The sequence below is a fragment of the Oryctolagus cuniculus genome, chromosome 8 (assembly GCF_964237555.1).
Source record: "Oryctolagus cuniculus chromosome 8, mOryCun1.1, whole genome shotgun sequence".
Lineage (NCBI taxonomy): Eukaryota > Metazoa > Chordata > Mammalia > Lagomorpha > Leporidae > Oryctolagus > Oryctolagus cuniculus.
In genome coordinates, this window is record NC_091439.1 from 135,725,958 (window position 1) to 135,747,125 (window position 21,168).

General features: G+C 37.8%; 1 protein-coding gene across 6 annotated transcripts in view; it reads left to right on the forward strand.

Annotated features, from left to right (window-relative positions):
* The window catches only part of FSTL5 (follistatin like 5), an 837,077-nt gene that overhangs the window by 717,391 nt on the left and 98,518 nt on the right, over positions 1-21,168 (forward strand). For all 6 annotated transcript variants that reach the window (XM_051831718.2, XM_051831717.2, XM_051831719.2 and 3 more), the window contains one exon: positions 20,194-20,343. In XM_051831718.2, coding sequence (XP_051687678.2) covers positions 20,194-20,343 — 150 coding nt within the window. The remainder of the gene's footprint in view (positions 1-20,193; positions 20,344-21,168) is intronic.

Below are 21,168 nucleotides of genomic sequence, written 5' to 3' on the forward strand. Positions count from 1 at the left end.
CCCAAAAAGAAATCTCTGGAGACAACACCAACCATCAAAGTGTTCTCTATTTGAGAAGTACATGGCCTCATGAGTTCAGTGACTAGGACCTTGTAGGCCAATTGTATACCACCCCCTCAATTCACTGAGTTAATTTTAGTAAGTGTGTGACTTGCTATCAGAGGCAGGCAAGGACCCTTTTGGCTAAGGGAGGGAAGCCTGCTGGTATCTGGCATCCGTATTCAAGGTCCTGCTTGGGGCTTGGTATAATTATTACTTGTGATAAAGCAAGTGATTTGATTTTACCCCAAACATATGTGTTTTCATATTCTGAGTGAGAAATCTAGTGAAGGGTGTGAATATAGGAAGCATGGTGTCAAAATGATTATTTAAATCAAGGCAAAATCATTTTGCAAAGTGATTCTGAATCTTGTAAAGCCAGCAATTTTGAAGCTAAATGACACACATTTCTTGGTTATATCACAGAATTCAAAATTTTAGTCTCTAATACTATCAAGATAACCTGTGAAGTCTTAATTATGAAAGTGCCAGTCATGAGTTGCGTACGCAGATTCAGAGACTAAGACGTGTTTCCTGCCCCACAGGCGTGCTATTCTAGGGCATCATTAACACTTCATGCCATGTGACCCAGGCTTCAAGAACGTGCTTTTCTAGGACATCTTTTTATGGTTCTCGATGAGCTAATTTAACCACTTGGGCTGTAAAGTTAACACAACAGGCAAACCTTTGCTCTGACTGTTGGTGATATGTTTTGACAACAGAGAAGTGAACTTTACCTACATGAATTTCTCTCTTTAGAGACTTAAAATAAGTAATTAAACATCCTTCTAAAACAATGAAAGTATACACTATGTAGAATAATACATGGAAGAAAAATGAGATACTTAATATATATTTAGAAATAAATTAGAAATGAAAATATATAATTATATATTATGTATATTATTTCCCACAAAAATGGATTAAACATGGATATAATAATTTTCAAGGTCTCTGTCTATATTAAAAGATTAGGGGTACAATTTCCATAGAAAATATAAGTATAATATAGATAAATGCTTGTCTATTCAAAATAAGTATAATCTTACATTATACCTCTCATAAGATGTTATTTGGAAAGGGCATTTAACCTATCAGCTAATATATGTCAGTTAAGACACCCTTATACTGTATCAGAGTACCTGTGTTCAAAATATGGCTCCAGTCCCTGGTCTGGGTTTCCTGCTAATGCACAGCCTGGGAGTGGCGGTGCAAATATATATATATCCCACCCATATGGGATATATATATATATATATATATATATATATATATATAGTGTTCCTGGCTCCTGTTTTTAGCCAAGGTCGGCCTAGGTATCATAGGCATTGGAGGACGCTGGTGAACCAGTAGATGAGAGTTCTCTGTTTTTCTGTCTCTGTTCCTTTCTCTGTCTCAGAAATGGATCAATGATTTTTTTTTTCTCGAAAGAAGATGAAGCTTGCTCACTCTAAATAAAATTTAGTGTTTGGTGCAATGTCATATTATACTAGGTTTCAGCTCTTGATAGTGAGTTGGTGAGGATTCATACAACTAATTTTTTGTTATCTTTTTCATCATTTTTTAAAGATTTATTTATTTATTTGAAAGGCACTTACAGAGAAAGAAACAGATACAGAGAGAGAGAGAGAGATCCTCTGCCTGCACACTGTTCAAAGGGCCACAGTGACCAGACTAGACCCAGGCGGAAGCCAGGAGTCAGGAGCTTCTTCCAGGTCTCCCATGTGGGTGCAGGGCCCAGGCACTTAGAACGTACCCTGCTCCTTTCCAGTGGCATTGGCAGAGACCTGCATCAGAAGTGCAGTGGCCAGGACTCGAACTGGCACCCATATGCGATGCCAGCGTCACAGGTGCAGCTTTATGCACTCAGCCACAACACTGACTCCTGTTGTGTGGCTTTTCTAGGTGGAATTTATGCTGTATTTTTCCTAGTTTTACACATGATTCCCTCTTGTCAGCTAGAGTATGAACTTAAAGTAAATATGAGTCTATTAAACACATGTATTCAGAACTCAAACTAGAATAAGTTTGGAAAAACATTGTAAGTTATAAGATCAGGAATGACCAGTTTTTCCAATTTACCATCTTTTTCACTTTTCAGGCTTTCAAATACTGTGTTGTCCTAGTCTGTACCTTTTTAATCTTTAATTTTTAAAATTAAGTCAACATCCATGTTTCTTATACCTCCAACTACTGTTCTTTTCAAGTGGCATAATATCCCTTATTCTTTAAAGGAAACTAAAGGCACTTCAGCAAACTTATTTCTGTGTCTTATGATGAGTAGGTCTCATACTGTAGAACACGAAGTTTCTGTTTCTAGTTTTAATGTTAATTTAAATGATATTGACCTTTAGAACTGAACAGATTATACTTTCAACAGGAAATTTGACATGAATTTCTCCAAAAATGTCTATTTTCTAGGTTTGGAATTTCACCATGTCAAAATTATTTTACCTTTATAGATAAATACAAAATTTGAATATGGAGCTATCTTGTCCTTAGAGCCTAGGATAATTAAATATTGAAAAAAGTCACATAAATAAGAAATGGAGAAACTCGATTAATCGACATTTCTCTCTCTGCTGGTACTCCATGTCACCTCAAGCAATGCGGTCAGAGCATCCTCCATCTCCCATAGCAATACTTTCAATTCCATTTCATTCTCTTTCTAATACAATTACTACTTCTCCTAACTCATTCCACAAAACATACTCCCATTAAAATATCAGCTTCAGCACATGATATGGAAAATTCATTTCTCCATGAAGAGAGTGAATAACATTTGAATTCAACACCACTCTGCATTTGAGAAAGGTAATCGAAATATTTCTCCCACCTACTCTTTTCTCAGTAGGACTCTATTCAAACATGGATTAATGTACAAAGAGTTATAGAATGATAAAAATGTAAGCTTTTATTCTCATTTATGGCTACAATGTTATCCTGCAAAGAGCTTCCTAAAGAGAGTAATGTAAACTACTTCTAACAATTTCTTAGAAGATTACTCTGTAGATTTCAAAAGAAATAGATTTATGAAATTGGCCTTTGAAATCCTAGATGGAAAGAAGTCTTCTAATGTTTCATTAGCAATCACACTGTTTGATAACAGTGTTTCTTTCAGACTTCAGATTATAAAGCCCAACATTAGGAGGAACAACCGTGGGGGAGCTTGAAAGTTGTGTGACAGTGTTACAATACAGTTCTGTAGCTTTATTAACTTAGTCAAATAACTTTATCTAAAATAGCATAGTAAATCCTCTTCCAGAGATTATTGATGAGAATCAGTCAAGTTATTTGGATGAATGAATGTAACTACAATGATGTATGGCTCAGCAGTCCACTAACAACATTTTTAGAGCTTTAAATGAGTACTAAGGACCCACTTAAGGCATATATAAAAGTTCATTCCAAACACTTCAGAAATAAATGAATAAATGTCCTTAAAGTTACTTGAATTTTTCAATAGAAACTTCTTAGGAGTAAATTATCAAAATATTTATATACATCTTTAAACATCAAAAACTTTTACTTAAGATTTATAAAGCCACAAAGATCTCTCATTTTAGGCTGATTAAAATGTATTACAGTCACATAAAGTAACTACTTGTTTTTATAAATAATAGATTTGCAAAATAAAAAAAAATTGAGTATATAACAAAAACGTTTCTGCCCTTCATACTTATCTTTGTCCAGTTCTGCTTCATACAGTCAAGTATATTTAATCATTTTAAGTGATGTATTCAGTAGTGCTATTTCTTGAATTATAAACAGTAAATATATTTTTAACGCAAGTGTTTCTACCAGCAGTTATCATGCCTGTGTCCCACATAAAAGTACCTGGGCTTGAAATCTGCCTTTGGCTCCTGACTCCTGCTCCCTGGTAATTGAGACACTAGTAGACAGCAGTAGTCGCTCTAAAAGCAAAATTCTGAATGTCTACATCGTGTAGCTGGCCCTGGCCCAGCCCTAGCCATTTTGGACATTAGGGAGTTCACTGATAAATTGGAGTTCTGTCTGTGTGTCTGTCTGTCTCTGCCTCTCAAATTAATAAATATTTTTAAATAAATACATACTTTCTGTTGGTGTTTCTCCCTGAAAGATTATGATTTTGCTTCCATAATTCTTAGCTTTTCTTAGCGTTGTAGATATTATGTAATTATTTCAATCTGGTTTTTGTCTTTATTTTTCTCAAAATTTTCATTGAATGATAATTGTCTAAGCATTTGCTTGATGCTTATTGATGACTTTATATTTTAACAATAATTCTTAACAGTTTCTGTCACCACTACAAGCATCCATTTCTTTAATTTCTGTGTTCTGAATAGGTTACAAAGATCAATTTGAGCCGTTTGGAGATGATAGGGGAATAAAAGCATTGTAGAATAAATTAACTAGTGTCAATGTGCTTTTATTTAAAATATTTGGATTTATAAATGTTTGAAAAATAACTGCTCAGCATTTTCCATAGACTTTTTAATATATAATATGTCATCTTATATAATATGTTTTTTTCCTTCCATGGAAATTAAGAGACAATTACATAATGAGAAATACAGTGAAAACCACTTAAATCTCTAAATTATGGTTTTTTTTAATGATTTAAGTGGCTAATTTATATCTTACATCCAATAGCTCACTTGTAAAATTATCAGGAAAACTAAAAGATGGAATTAAATAATAGCATACTGATGATATACTCTGTGGACATGTTTTGGGATTTCCAGGGGTCTAAATCAGAGAGTCATAGGTGAATTCTCACCCAGTATTTTTCATTTTCCTACTATGACGAATTTTCCTAAATCGGTTCGTGTAGCTAGACTCCTGTTTAGTTTGTTAATATAGAAGATTTAAGACAAAACTCAAATCTTGGGGCCGGTGCTGTGGCCCCAAGCGGGTTAATGCACTGGCCTAAAGTGCTGGCATCCCATATGGGCGCCGGTTCGAGACCTGGCTGCTCCACATCCGATCCAGCTCTCTGCTATGGCCTGGGGAAGCAGTGAAAGATGGCCTAAGTCCTTGGGCTCCTTGCACCCACGTTGGAGACCTGGAAGACGCTCCTGGCTCCTAGCTTCGAATTGGCATAGCTCTGGAAGTTGTGGCCAACTGGGGAGGGAACCATTGATTGGAAGACCACTCTCTTCTCTGCCTCTCCTTCTCTCTCTGTAACTCTGACTTTCAAATGAATAAATAAAACTTTAAAAAAATTCAATTCTTTTGAAAATAGAATAATAAATACCTAGCTTTAAAGAGATTAGATGAATAAAATGTGTCTTTTCTGCTTTCCCCTAAAATGGAGGTAAATGCAGATCATAATTTTTCTTTAAAAATAACACTTACTTCTAAAGGTTTGAGAAATTATTTTCTTCATGGTTTTTCTTTAATTCATAAAATTATAGGCAAATGTACATTATTTTCCGGTATTCTTTCACCATTTAAAAATAAGAAACCAAAGGCAAAATTATTATCATACTATTTAACCAGTAAATAACAGAATAATGTTGAAATTATTTTAAACAATGTTTACTCAAAATGTTAAGTTCAGTGTTACTTTTGACTATGGAGAAAAATTAATTTTTGAATTACCATAAAATTTAAAATATAAATTTAAAAATGATGTATATTCATTTTCGTAACCAGATTCTTTTTGATGAAAATTCTATTACACGTAAAAATAAATGTTTCCCTTTTAGTACAGTTTTCAAAAAAATTATTGAGCCTGGCTTCCACATAAAGCAATTCCTCACTTCTTTGCTGGACAGTGTAGGAAGACTGGAAAACTCAGTCACACGACATGGCACCATCCGCATTGTGTGATTATATGCTATGGAAAAAAAAAAAACCTCAGCTTCTAAATGGTATTGCACTGGGCTGAACTAATTGTAGATAACCCAATAATCATGAAATTCCCTCGATTTGTACTTCCATATCAACCTATGTTTAGACAGGGCGAGTATTCGTAGGGAAAGACTACATCTGCGTGTGTATGGAGGCCAATAATAAAACCTGTCTTGCTCCTCTGAGGTCTCTAAAAAGAGTAATCAGTGCCAGTGCCACGGCTCACTAGGCTAATCCTCCGCCTTGCAGCGCCGGCACCCTGGGTTCTAGTCCCGGTCGGGGCGCCGGATTCTGTCCCGGTTGCCCCTCTTCCAGGCCAGCTCTCTGCTGTGGCCAGGGAGTGCAGTGGAGGATGGCCCAAGTGCTTGGGCCCTGCACCCCATGGGAGACCAGGATAAGTACCTGGCTCCTGCCATCAGATCACCATGGTGCGCTGGCTGCAGCGCGCTGGCCGCGGAGGCCATTGGAGGGTGAACCAACGGCAAAGGAAGACCTTTCTCTCTGTCTCTCTCTCTCACTGTCCACTCTGCCTGTCAAATAATAATAACAATAAAAAGAGTAATCAGTGAAATGTGTTACTAGAAGTCATGTGTCATTACCAAGAGGAGAGACAGACATCCCATGAGAGGAGGAACTGACATCTAATGCTGAACGTTATTCAAATTATTCCACTGTTCTTCCCTCAAAGTTTCTTTCCTTTTTCTTACTGGTTTGTAATGATGAGAAATAGTTTAAATTGATTCCACATCAGTACAAGAAGTTCAGAGAATCAAGATAAATTCAATCTACCTTGATTGCATTTAAAAATCTGAAATTTTATTATTTTTTTAATATTTAAAGCTTTATTTATTTTTTATTTATTTGAAAGGCAGAGGTACAGAGAATGAGATTGTCCATCCATCAATTCACTCCCCAAATGGCCTCAATGGCCAGGGCTGGGACAGGGCAAAGCCAGGAGCCAGGAGCTTTATCCAGATCACCTGTGTCGGTGCTGGGGCCCAAGGAATTGAGCCATCTTCTGCAACTTTCCCAGGCACATTAGCAGGGATCTGGATCAGAAGAGGAGCAGCCGGGACTGGACTAAGTGCCCTTATGGGATTCCACTGTTGCAGGCCGCGGCCTAACCCGCTACAGCACAATGCTGGCCCTGAAAATTTCTTTAAAAAGACCTCAACTCTGTGTTTTCTGACTGCATTAATGAATAAAATATATCTTTTAAGATACATAATACCTATGAAATAAATAATTATTCAGTTCAGGAAAATTAATTCCACAAGATAGATATGATCAAGATATCGCGGTTCACTTTTGGGGCCTTGTTTTATAAGCTGCATTAACAATTTCTAAAGGCCCCAGTTTTCAGAATTAAAAAAAAAAAGGATAGATATCCAGTTTTCAGAGAAATTGAACAGGCATGTGTGTACTTTGAAGATTAAAACAAAGATTTTATCGATTTGTTTATATGTTCATCAGTAGTTACATGGACCATTTGGACAAATTGTGTGCTGCTAGTTCAGGAAATTGAGGGATAAAATGCATTTGAAAAGAACAGGTCTTTTCTTACCAAGACAGCTGCGCCACTCTCGAGTTTTCATGGTAATTCTGTGATTGTAATGAGCTTTCTACGATTTTAAGGAAGGATTGTTGATAGCAGCAGTATGTGCATGTTAATGTGTGTGGTCAGTGAATGTCATGTTTGTTTTTGGATTGCTTTCTTCACTAACCAACTTACTAATTGCAGTTGGTGAAACAAGTTTAAGAAAGTGTATTGTTATTGCGCCTATACATACCAAAATGTCATTCCATTGGGAAGCAATTTTAAATACAACTAATTATTTAATTCTAGCTATACACAGTAGAGTTTAATCAAGTGGATTCACTGTGAAATTTCAGAGTTCACATCATTTACATTTGCTGATATCCATCCTAATTGTCCAGTTCTTCCAGCACTTCAACGCTAGCCTTCAATTCAAATATATTTTGCCAAGCTCTATGTACTAGTTTCTCAACCTAATTTGAAAACTGTTGTCTTGATATTGAATTTAGTCTCTTTACTACTCAAGGTTATGCTTTTTCCAACACACGTTACATACTGTCTTCAGTGCCTGCTGGCCTCTGGACCAACCCAAGTTAGGATCCAACTCCTTTGCACAAGCCGAGAGAACCAGTGCACCGACCACTTTGTCATGTGCTTACGACATTTCTAGAGTTCTCTTCTCTTATACTATTCAGACACTGAAATTTAATAATCGACAGTTTGCTATTTATTCATTAGTTTATTATTTGAAAGGCAAACTGACAGAGAAAGAGAGATCTTGCATCCGCTGGTTCATTTCCCAAATGTTTACAATAGCTGGGGCTGAGCCAGGTGGAAGTCAGGAAGTAGGAACTCCATTTGGGTCTTCTGTGTAGGGAACAGGGACCCAGTGACTTGAGCCATCACCAGCTACTTCCAACAACTAGAATTGTAAGCAGAGCCAGGAGCCTGATATGGGATGTGGGCATCCAAAGTGGCATTTTAACTGCTGGACCAAATACCCACCCTGTGTTCACTATTTAAATTAGCCATTATCTCCCAACTCAATATTTTTTAAAAACTAAAGTAACATTTTGCATTTATAGATGGTTAAATAATTCAGATTACTTTAACTTTTTTCTTATATAAAAGCAATGGGAAAATTCTAATTTCATCCCTTCAGTTTCCAGAAGAGGAAATGAAAAAGGCCAAATGGTTTACTCACATAAGAACCAAATGAAAAAGGGAGAAAAACTCTTCAACTAGCATACCAAAACTTTTAACACTCTAAAATTCTTAAATATACACTGCAAACTTCCATCCAAACCATTTAGAAAACCTAAAAAAATTAAATGTCTATAAAAAACATGCTATCATAGCTTTCATGAAATATAGCTGTAGTAAAATTCCTATATGAAAATAATGGTCACTAGTTTTGATCACTTGACTTTTGAATTGTTTTATTTAATCCTCATAATAACTCTGTCTGTCTGAGAGGTAATCACATTATACCCATTTACTGACGAGATAAACAACTAAACATTGCGTCTAAGGCTTATTGAACTCAAATTCTTTTTAATTTCTTCAATACTTCTGAAAAGAAGCCTCAGTTATGATAATGTAGTACCAAAAGCTAGATTTCATTGTATTATTGAGACATTCTTATTTTGTCAAAAGAGTATAGAACTTGTGCAATGTGGCCTTTAAACTTAAAAAAAAAAACAAAAACAAAAAAACATTTATTTATTTGAAAGGCAGAGCATCAGACAGAGTGGGAGAGATGGGGAGGGCGAAGGAGAGAGAGAGAGGTCCTCCATCTGCTAGTTCACTCCCCAAATGGCCGCAGCTGCCAGGGCTGGGTCAGGCCATAGCCAGGCGCCAGGAGCTCCACACAGGACTCTCGTGTGGCTAACAGGGGCCCAAGTGCTCGGGCCGTCATCCACTGTCTTCCCAGGAGAAGCAGGATCACCAGCGGAGCTGCTGGGATTTCAAATGGCACTTTGATAGGGGAAGCCAGCATTGTAAGTGGTTTAACTGCTGTTCCACAGAGCTCACTCTGCTTTTTTATTTTTGACATTCTAGATTCAAATAATTCTACAAGATAATGATGTGGGCCCAGATACCTTAATTTTCATTCCAAGTTCTTGCCTCCTACTGAGACAAGAACTCAAAGTGTGAGATATTGTTAGTACACAAGTGAGAAGAGGGTTTAATTAACAGTGAGAGAGTGAACACAGATTCACACATGAGAGTGGGCCACCTTATGCAGAGAAATATCCATCATGACTGGACCAGAGTATTTTTATGGGAAGAGAATGAAAGCCAGAGATGATGCAAGAATAGTATCCCCAGGCTTGGCCAGAGGCAAACCAGGGCCTCTGTGCCATCCTGAGTCTCTCACATGAAGTAGAGGATGGTGGCCATAACTGAATAAGCAGAGTGAGGTCTTACCATGCCTAGGATTTCTGTGCCAACTATGTGGAATTTAGCTTTTTCCATGTGGTTAATATGGCAACTCCTTCCTGGTCCCAGATGAGAACAGGTGTACCCCGGAAATGAGGATGTATTAGATTGACATGTGAAGGGATAAAGTTACAGTGAAGGACTGGCAAAAATGCCAGTTAATGTAGACTTAAGTAACTCCTTGCCTAATTGCTCCTTATCAACAGTAATATTACTCAAATTAAGGCCAGTACAGTCTGTAAGTGCCATAGCCATCTGTGCTTTGGATGATATAAAACTATACTTTTATAAATAAAACTGTAGTTAGAATGAAATACATTGAATATGTCTCATTTAGGAAAAATAAACTGCATTGCTTAGACTAAAAGCACTGATTGCAGTTACAATGTAATGAAAGCAGAGTGGGCATCGTGGCTGAGCAGATGTAGCCACCACTTGGAATCCTGCATCATTGCCAGAGTGCCTTGGTGGAGTCTGGCTTCTGTCTCTGCTTTTGACTCCATTCCTGATGACACACCTGAGAGACGAAGATGAAAACTCAAGTGCTGAGTCTCTGGCCACCACATGGTAGACCTGGATGGAGGTGTTAGTTTCTGACTTCAGCTTGGTTGGCTGCTGTTGGCATTCAGGGATTAAGGTAGTGATGTGTGATCTTGTCATCTCCATCTGTGTCTCTCTGTTTCTGTGCATTTAAGATAAGTAAGAATGAATAATGTTTTAAAAATAATGAAAGCATTTTAATCTCAATATATTTTAAAAAGTCAAATAAGGAACACATCATTGCTAGTAAATTGTTCAGTGCATTATTGAAAGATCAAGTTGTTTTAAATGTTCCAAAACCAAATTAATAGAAATATCTCATGTATTCAGATATAGCTCAGCATCTTCCCTCAGGATCCGTAGAGCTACGTTTCCTGGACCTCCATGGATGCAAGAATCTGCAGATGCCCAAGTTCCTCCTATAAAATGGCAAAATATTCATATATAACTGGCACACATGCTCCCGTATATTTAAATAATATCTAGATCACTAATAATACCTAATATAATGCAAATACTGTGTAAATTGTCATGGAATGTATTATTTAAGGAATACGACACGAAAAAACAGTATGTTCAACATAGATACTTTTCCCCCAAATATTCTCCATCTGCATTCGTAGGGGTGACTCTCTATCATCTATCGATCTCTTAGTCCATATTTCTACTATAAGAAATATCCTAGGAACCAAATCTAAACATTCTTGGAAAGTACAGAAAAATCTAACTTTATTTACCTTGATTTATGGCAAGTTGAATAAATCCTCATCAAGAATAAGTACTCGACTTCCACTGCATTTTATAAAATGAATAATTTCTAAATAATCCATTATTCAGTTTTTAAAATATGTATCACTAAACTCAGATTTTCACAACTTCAGTTTAAAATGTAAAGAACAGTTAAAACAGAAAGAGAGCTATAAATGAAAGCATAAAGGCACTGCTCCTTTAACTCTGAGAAAGAAACACTTTGGTTTTGGCTCAATTTAGCTAAAAACTATAGTAGTTTTCACAAGACATCCTCCAGGCACACTTGCCAACACTCAAAGTGGTCTAAATCCCTTTCAAAGAGCTAAGTCCCCTGGTCACATGCACAGGTACTGTGGCAATGACAAATTGTTATGAAGGGCTCTAAGTTGTTAATTTCAATTTCAGTGTTATTTCAGCTTGGTCACATTGATACACCAACTGACAGCAGTCCAAAGCCCACATTTGATTAGCACAGCTCTAGAATTCAGCTTCTCAGTGACTCAGAAGGATGTGGCCTTGGTGTTTTACATCATGATTGTGAAATATGCACTACTTCTTGACTTCTCAGCTATAATTAGCAAGACTGAAAAATACACTTACTGAGCAAATATTTTAAGTTTAACATTACATTTAGAAAACATAGAACTATAGGAATAAAAAAGCTACCTTTATTTTTTTTAAATTTTTTTCCAAGAAATAGAGGGCAAGTTCCCAAGCTCTAGTGCACTCAGCAATCCTGAAGCTGGGAATGCCCCCAGGTCTCTTACATGAGTGGTAATGACCTAACAAACTGAGGCATCATCTGTAGCCTCCTAGTCTGCATTGGCTGGAAGCTCTGATCAAGAATCAGAGCCAGAAAAGGAATACAGCTCTCTAATACAGGAGGCTGACGTCTTAACTGCGAGCCTAGAGGCCCGTCCTCAAAGGCTGACATTTTAATGGAGAAATATAGTATATCAGGGTACTTCAAGAAGGTAAAAAATGGAATTAAACAATTTTGTTGCAAAAATATTTTTGAAAATTAAAATCCATACACACTTTTATCATAAGACTTTTTATGAAATGTTTGAAGATCCTTTGTATGCATGAATTACAAAATGTAGATGTAAAGAATTTGATTAATAAAATGTGTGTTGCATTTTGCAATAGCTGTGGAAAATCACTATTCTTTGTGAAATATTAAGGAGTGCATTCTAGCTACGAAATAGGACATTGTTGGAGAACCAGGGAAAATACAGTTACAGATTTTCAATAGGATCTAAAAATAATTTATTTTTATTATTACTTAGAAAGGAAGAGGCATTCTGAAAGTTTCATATGTAAATGGTTATTTTAACATATTTATTAACACAACAAACCTTCTTCCTGCTTTATCTCAACATAAATTTCCATTTGGTGCCTGTTTAGAAATGTGGCAGGATGAGCATTGGTGGATCCACAGTGCTGCCTAATTCCAGGCCAGATGTATTCACTCACAGCTGGCTTACCCAGAGCAGTGGTAATTCAAATCAGGCAGAGAATCACATATCTGTTAGCTTTAGAGAACCCTGTCCTGATAATGTGTTTATCTTTTATTTTATTTTTTAGTTTTAACTTTTAAAATATTCTTGTATTTGAAAGGCAGAATGAGAGAGAGAGAGAGAGACAGAGAGACAGAGAGACAGAGACAGAGAGAGGAATCTTTCCTGTTTGCTGATTAATTTCTCAAATGCCTGCAAAAACAGCCAGGTCTGGCTCCGGCTGAACCCAGGAGCCAGGAATTCCATCCAGGTATCCCGCGTGGGTGGCAGTGACTCAAAAACTTGAGGCCTCCTCTGCTGCTTCCCAGATATAACAGGGGGATTAAGGGAGCAGAGTAACTAATACTCAAAGCAGCATTCTGATATGAGATGTTACATTCCACACGGAGGCCTAACATGCTGTGCCACAATGCCACCTTCATTCATTCATTCATTCATTCAGAAGGCAGAGACAGAGGAAGAGAGAGAGAGAACTCTTTTCAACTAGTTCTATCCCTAAAAGCTGCAACAGTGGGGGTTAGACTGAGAACCAAACCCAAGTTTCCCATTTGGGTGCAAGAACCTAATGACGGCCGGCGCCGCAACTCACTAGGCTAATCCTCCACCTTGCGGCGCCGGCACACCGGGTTCTAGTCCCAGTCGGGGTGCCGGATTCTGTCCTGGTTGCCCCTCTTCCAGGCCAGCTCTCTGCTGTGGCCCGGGAGTGCAGTGGAGGATGGCCCAAGTGCTTGGGCCCTGCACCCCATGGGAGACCAGGAGAAGCACCTGGCTCCTGCCTTCGGATCAGCACTGTGCGCCGGCCGCAGTGCGCTGGCCGCAGCGGCCATTGGAGGGTGAACCAACGGCAAAGGAAGATCTTTCTCTCTGTCTCTCTCTCTCTCTCACTGTCCACTCTGCCTGTCAAAAAAAAAAAAAAAAAAAAAAAAAAAAAAAAAAAAAAAAGAACCTAATGACTTGAGCCACCACCTGCTACCTCTCTGGGTCTGCACTCTCGAGAAACTGGAGCCAGAGGAGGACTGAACCCGCGCATGCTCACTCTGTGATGCAGCTGTCTGAGTGGCAACCTCGCGTGTTTCTGCTTTGTACCCTGCCTTGTTAGGGCTTTAGTTCCCCATCTTCATAGGTCTGCCATTGCTTAAATAATGGTTTAGCTTTTTAACTTCTTTCTAAAAGACACAATATTTTACATGCCAACCATACTTACCCTCTACATATGTTTCAAATTTTTGTCAATTTTACATTTTATTACCTTACAATCTAATAATCTATTTATAGAACTCTTGCTTTTCTAGTAGTCATTTGCATAACAATTTAAATACCTTTGGGTAACCTACATCCCGTATTGCAGTGCTGGGTTCAAGTCTGATTCCAGCTTCCTGCTAATGTGTACCCTGTTGGGCAGCAGGGCCCCTGTTGCCCATGTGTGAAACTATTGAGCGCTGGGCTCCTGGCTTCCGTCAGCCCCAGCTCTGGCTGTTATTGGAATATGAGGGATGAAACAAAAGGTAGAAGATTGGTCTACCTGTATATCTCTGTCTCTATGTATCTCTGCCTTTCAAATAAATAAAATAAATAAATAAAATTGAAACAAATAAAATAGACAATATAAAAAGACTTAGATTTTTGAAGTTCACTGCATACACTGATCCTAACTATGTATCTTTATTAGCCTGTCTATGGCTGTGTTTGTGTAAGCCAAGTTTTCATCTTTTCTTTGACTTATTTCTTAATTTGATTTTTGGTTTCTTAATGCTTCTTTTAATATAGTATAATTTTTTGCTTTCTACTATACAAGTGTCTTTATTTGAAATTGCCCATTCAACAATTTTTCTGAAAAGAAGGAGGGAACCCTAATGAATGACGACAAGGCTACAGATTAATCTCTGGCATCATCTGATCATGCAGGAATTAGGACATCACACTGGATAAGCTTTCATCAAAGCGTAATATAAAGGAAATGGAACAAAACTAGAAATCATCCGTAACTTTCCTGAAGTCACAGTTAAGCAAAAGGGATAAAAAAGTCACCACAATAGAAAAGAATTTAACCAAACAGACTAAAATAAAATGATAACCAGGCTAGGGAAGCATACGAGAATAGGGATCAGCAATTTTTGTTCTGCAAATGGCCAGTTAGTACATATTTTTGGCTTTGTAGTCATTATGATCTTTGCTTGTTGTTATAGCATGTCAGTAGCCAGAGGCAACATTTAAATGAACACGGTAGCTGCATTCCCGTAACCTTTAACTATGTGCACATCATGGGATTGTATTCTTGTTTTTTTTCTTTCAATCAATAAAGATGCCATGGACCAGCATTGGGGTGCACTTGTTTAATCTGGTGCTGTGACACCAGCATCAGATATCAGAGTGCAGGTTTGTTTCCAGGCCACTCAGCTTCTCATCCAGCTGTCTGCAAATATACTGGGGAAACTGGCAAATGATGGCCAAGGACTTGGGTCTCTTGTGGGAGACCTGGGTAGAGTTCCTAGCTCCTGGTTGGGGCCTGGCCCAGCCCAAGCCATTGCAGTCACATGGATTGAAAGTTTCTGACTCTCTGTCTTTACCTCTCTCTTTGTGGCTCTGTCTTTCAAGCAAATAAAGTATATCTTTCAAAGAGTTTTTAAGAAAGAAGATGCCAAAAACATTCTTAGCTCCAGAACCATTCAGGAATCAATAGAGACTAAATTGGTCAAGGTGGCCCTTATTTGCTGATTCCTGCCTGTCAACAGGATTCTGAATCAGGATTCTGAAACAGTGCAATGCAACAGAAATTAGAAGCAACTTTAGAGCAGGCATTCATATACATATATGTATTCACATATATATATTTAAATATATTATATATTATATACATATATACTATATATATTACATACACACATATATACTATATATAATATACATTATATACATATATATTATATATATTATATGCATATATATTTATATATTTAAATATATATATGTATATATTTAACTTGCAAGCACAGTTTTGAACAGTATATGTCACATAGTACATGCTAAAGAAGTGCTTCCCAACGAGAACTGAAGACTACTGACTGGAAAATTTTCTTTGGAATTTTTAAAAATTTTACTTGAGAGGCAGATTGATGGAGAGAGAAAGAGAGGGGGAAAGACATGGACATGCACAGAGAGAGATCTCCCATCTGCTGGTTCACTCCCCAAACACCCATAAGATCTGGCTTATCCTCTGCCAGTGGCGCCAGCATCCCCTATGGGCACCGGGTTCTAGTCCCGGTTGCTCCACTTCCAGTCCAGCTCTCTGCTGTGGCCTGGGAAGGCAGTGGAGGATGGCCCAGGTGCTTGGGCGCCTGCACCTGTGTGGGAGACCAGGAGGAAGCACCTGGCTCCTGGCTTCGGATCGGCACAGCGTTGGCCGTAGCGGCCATTTGGGGGGTGAACCAACAGAAGGAAAACCTGTCTCTCTCTCTCTCACTATCTCTATCTGTGAAAATAAATAAATAACCCAAATATCTGGTCCTATAGACAAAATGGTCTCTATACTGTTTCACAAAATCCGGTGATGTTGCACAGCTACTGAAAAGCACATCATGCATTTTATACAGCAGATTATTTTCAATTCACATTTGACAATTGTATTTCAGCACCTATAAATTCACCCCAAGCTACTATGGCCCTTGCTGATTTTTTTCTTATTTTTCACAGAATCTGTGTTTTATGTCACATAATTTGGCATTTAATCATAGAGGGGTTTTAGGTAGTTTATAGAAGTGGAATTAAAAGATAAATTTACTTAGCTAAAACAAAGGGATTTTTTGTTTGTTTGTTTGTTTTTCTTAAATTTAGGAGACAATGTGCCTGTTTGACTACCTGGAAACATAATGGAAATTATAAAATCAAAAGTGGGGTAGGTCTTCCTGAAAGCAGGGAATAGTGGGGCAAATCATCTAATCTAGAAGCGTGGGAGGAGGGGGTTGTGAAAGGACCTAAGGTGGACACAGGACAATGGAATTCTTATAACTGGTATTTATCTCCTCTGTGAATGGTGCAGGTTGCACTGAGCGGGGGAGTATGAAGAAGGAAAGAAAGGGAAGCTGTGAGTTTGGATATTTGAGGGCAAAGTATTGCAACAGGCAATCAGTATCATAGATAACAATGTACGAGATACATTCTTGGGGCCGGTACTGTGACATAGTGGGTTAAGCCATCACCTGCAGTGCTGGCATCGCAGATAGGCGCCGGTTCAAGTCCCAGCTGCTGCACTTCTAATCCATCCCCCTCTAATGTGCCTGGGAAAGCGGTGGAGGATGGCCAAAGGGCTTGAGCCCCTGCACCCACGTGGGAGACCTGGAAGAAGCTGTGGCTCCTAGTTTGGGATCAGCCCAACTCCAGCTGTTGTGGCCATTTGGGGAGTGAACCAGTCGATGGAAGATCTCTCTGATTCTCTCTCTGTCTCTCTCTCTCTCTCTGTCTCTCTCTCTTTCTCTCTCTCTCTCTCTGTAACTCTGCCTTTCAAATAAATAAATCCAATAAATAAATAAAAGTAAAAATAAATATTTTTCTGATTTATGTAAGCTTAGAAAATGAAAAGATATTTATAATATTCTAATAACTAAATTAAACTGGCCACAATCAGTAGTACTGTATCTTGTGTTCCTTTAAAATTTGGAAACCGATTAATATATATGCATGAAGTATGTGATTATACATGGAACCAACCCAAAGGTAATGAGATAGAATGTAATTATGAACTAGAATTGTTTTGTGGTTATTGACTCTCATCCTTATTATTTGTAATACCTTATCAGTGACTTAATGATTGAATGATACTCTTTGATATAATTTCTGATAATTTTTCTCATCAGTATATATTATATCAATCTCTATTTTCTATCTCTGGTATCTCTTAACCTCTTTTTATTCCATTAAATGCTTAATGCATTCAAAAATATTTCTTTACTATTCCTATATACTGAAATAAATATTAATCTGTGTCATCTGAAAAAAGTGCCTTTTCAAAATGGGACATAATAGACTATAAATCGAAAGCAATAATGACACACAGCAAAGCATAGACTATCCAGGGTGACTGTCAGGAAATGCTTAATGGTTTTGTAGAAATGATTTGAAGTCTGGTGAGGAAGGTCTTATGGGGACAGCACACAGAAAGCAAACAATTCCCAGCAGAGCAGCTATTTTACTGCTGAATAGTTTTCCAGCAGACAAAGAGGTGGAAACTGTTCCTGGTTCAACAGTCGTTTGGCTGACAGTTAACTGTCAGGTCACTCACACTGTGCTGTTATTCTGTCAGGTTTTGTCGGTAGCTTTTACACAACAGTGAGGAGTTTGGAGAGGATTTCTCTGTATTCAGAGCTTTCCATCAACATGAGGTCCCATGTTTTCCCTGTCTCTTCATGCCTCTCAAGTACATCTTTTATATAGTGTTTGTTTCTTGCGAACTAGGTTCTTGTCAATGACATGCAGTGTACTTCTGAAGCAAAGTTTGACGCAGAAAACCAAGCTCCAGTAGGAACCGATGAATGGAGGCTGAATGCCGTACCCTACCCGGGACATGTGCATGGGGCAGCCTTCTGCCTCCTTTCCTCGCCCTCCTTAATGTTACTCTGCATGTTCCTGGGATCCACCCTACTGGGGGCATCTGCTAATGGTTACGGTGCACTCAATGAGGGGTAGACTTCATAATTCAAAGAACCCGACACATCCATGCCTCAAGTGCCTAGTGTTTTTCCCTCATGGCCTGGAAGGCTGAAACAGTCTGTGCTATAACAAACACTACTGTTACATGTTCCTGAACCTCACAGTACTGGACTGGGTCTTACCAATGAGTGGGTGCTTCCCGTCTTTTCTGAATTAGATTTGCACTTTGATGAACATAAGCAACAGGCCACACACTGAGTATCTCATTCCGGAATACCCTGCTATCTACATTATTTTCTAATTTTTTTGCAAACTGAAAAGGTGACTTAAAATACTTTTGCTGCTTGAGAAATTTTGTGTTGTTTGGTATTCAATGTAATTATTGAATGCCAAAATGTGGTATCTGTGCTGTGAGTACTATTTGAATGGGATGGGAGAGGGAGGGGGAAATGGGATGGTTGCGGGTGGGTGGAGGTTATGGGGGGGGGAAGCCGCTATAATTCAAAAGCTGTATTTTGGAAATTTAAATTTATTAAATAAAAGTTAAAAGATAAAAAAAGTAAATAAAAATAATAATGGGAAAGGAAGAGGGGGGAGGAAGAAACATAGGAGTATGGGTGAGTGGGAGGTAGTGGGGGAAGAATCACCATGTTATGTTCCCAAAATTTTATTTAGAAATGCATGAGATTGTATTCCTTAAACAACATTTTTTTAAAAAAAGAAAAGCTTAGCAGTGTTGATCAATAAAGTGTCATTAACTTTGCTTCATGATTATTAAATATACAGAGAGCAGGATTCCTGAAGAATTCTATTTTAATATAAATCACAGAAGAAAGAGCATTCTGATTTAACTAAATCAAACATTAGTTATATGAGGGTTAGTTATAGTTGTCAGATTCAAATAATCCATGATACATTAGAATAGTTGCTTACCATTATGTCATCATTTTATAAATAAAGTGGCATTTTAAATTGTCATTTCTCATGCAGTTTATGCACAGCTTAACATTATGCCTTCTTAGTGGGTTTCCTAACTTGAAGTCGAGAGAATCACTAAACCAATAGACTGATGTTTAAAGAAAAACGTGACACAGGCACAGTAAACGTTTTCCCTATACTTATGATGCCTCCCAGTATTAACATTCTCTTGTTGATAAAATGCCCAAAAGGAGAGAATAGACAATTTAGACAAATGGTTGTTAGCCTGCTTTAGGGTCATTTGGCTCAAATTATAAAGTTTTCAACCGGCAAATAGCTTCAGGTAAAGAGGCAGAATAAGATACCATAAGCAGACTGAATGACTTTGTAAAATGTAACCTTGAAACCAAATTGAAAAATAAAATAGCCATTATAAATAACTACATTTATAATTTCTCTAAGCTTTTGATTCTTCACAAACTAGAAGCAGCTTGCTTTCATTTTCAGAGTTTCTGGGGACTTTTGATAGGACCATGAATGTGCCTTGGAGGCAAACACCAGTGTTTGGAGAAGCTGGGTGTATACCGGGGGAAAACAGTGTTTTATATATTTCTGAAGTTACTGAGTTAAACAGGTAGAAAAAATGAAAGACTATAAGTAACATGAAAAAAATCACTAACAACATGAAATTTACTTGCAGGGGTTCATATATATATATATATACACACACATACATATGTGTATATATTTGTGTATACATATATATATGTATATATGTATACGTATGTATATATATGAACTTAAATATGCTCTTCATTCTGTTTCAACTATGTCTTATGTATATAATATATATATATAGAACATTCCATCCTTACAGTGTGAAGCACCAATGTTAACTTTATCTCTGATGTCCTCATGTATGTGCTATGATTTATGGTATGAATTTCATTTCCTGTTCCTAAACTGCAGGATGAAGTGTGTCCCAAAGCAGAGGGGGATGAAGTCCAAAAGTGTGTGTGGGCCTCAGCTGTGAATGTCAAAGACAAGTTCATTTATGTTGCACAGCCCACTTTGGACAGAGTTCTTATTGTTGATGTGCAGTCCCAAAAAGTTGTGCAGGTATGAATAATGACTACCTTTCAAAGTGACTCTTTACATAACATTTAGAACTAAGAAAATAACATCTATCTTTGGTTTTCAAAAATTAGATTCATGAAAATCTTACATTATAATTATTTTTTTAGGATTTATTTTATTTGAAAGGCAGAGTTACAGACGGAGTGAGAGAGAGAGAGAGTAATAAAGAGAGAGAGAGAGCGAGAGAAAGGTCTTCCATCTGCTGGTTTACTCTCCAAGAGGCCACAATGGCTGGTGGTGTACCAGCATTTGTGAAATGAACTATGAGATAAAAGATCTCTCACTATCTCTCTCTCTCTCTCTCTCTCTCTGCCTTTCAAATAAAATGAAAATACGTAAGTTTTTAAAAAGTTTACTCCTGGCTGACGCCGCGGCTCACTAGGCTAATCCTCTGCCTGTGGCGCCAGCACACCGGGTTCTAGTCCCGGTCGGGGCACCAGATTCTGTCCCGGTTGCTCCTCTTCCAGGCCAGCTCTCTGCTGTGGCCAGGGAGTGCAGTGGAGGATGGCCCAAGTGCTTGGGCCCTGCACCCCATGGGAGACCAGGAGAAGCACCTGGCTCCTGCCATTGGATCAGCGCGGTGCGCCGGCCGCAGCGTCCATTGGAGGGTGAACCAACGGCAAAGGAAAACCTTTCTCTCTGTCTCTCTCTCACTGTCCACTGTTTACTCCTTCATTTTTAAAATTTTTGATAGACTCGTTTACTATCAAATTTTCTTCAAGATAGTAGAACCAAACCATTTCTTATTTTTACAGAGAATTTTTTAACAATATTGGATTGAAATAAACTCCTTTGAACTACAAAAAA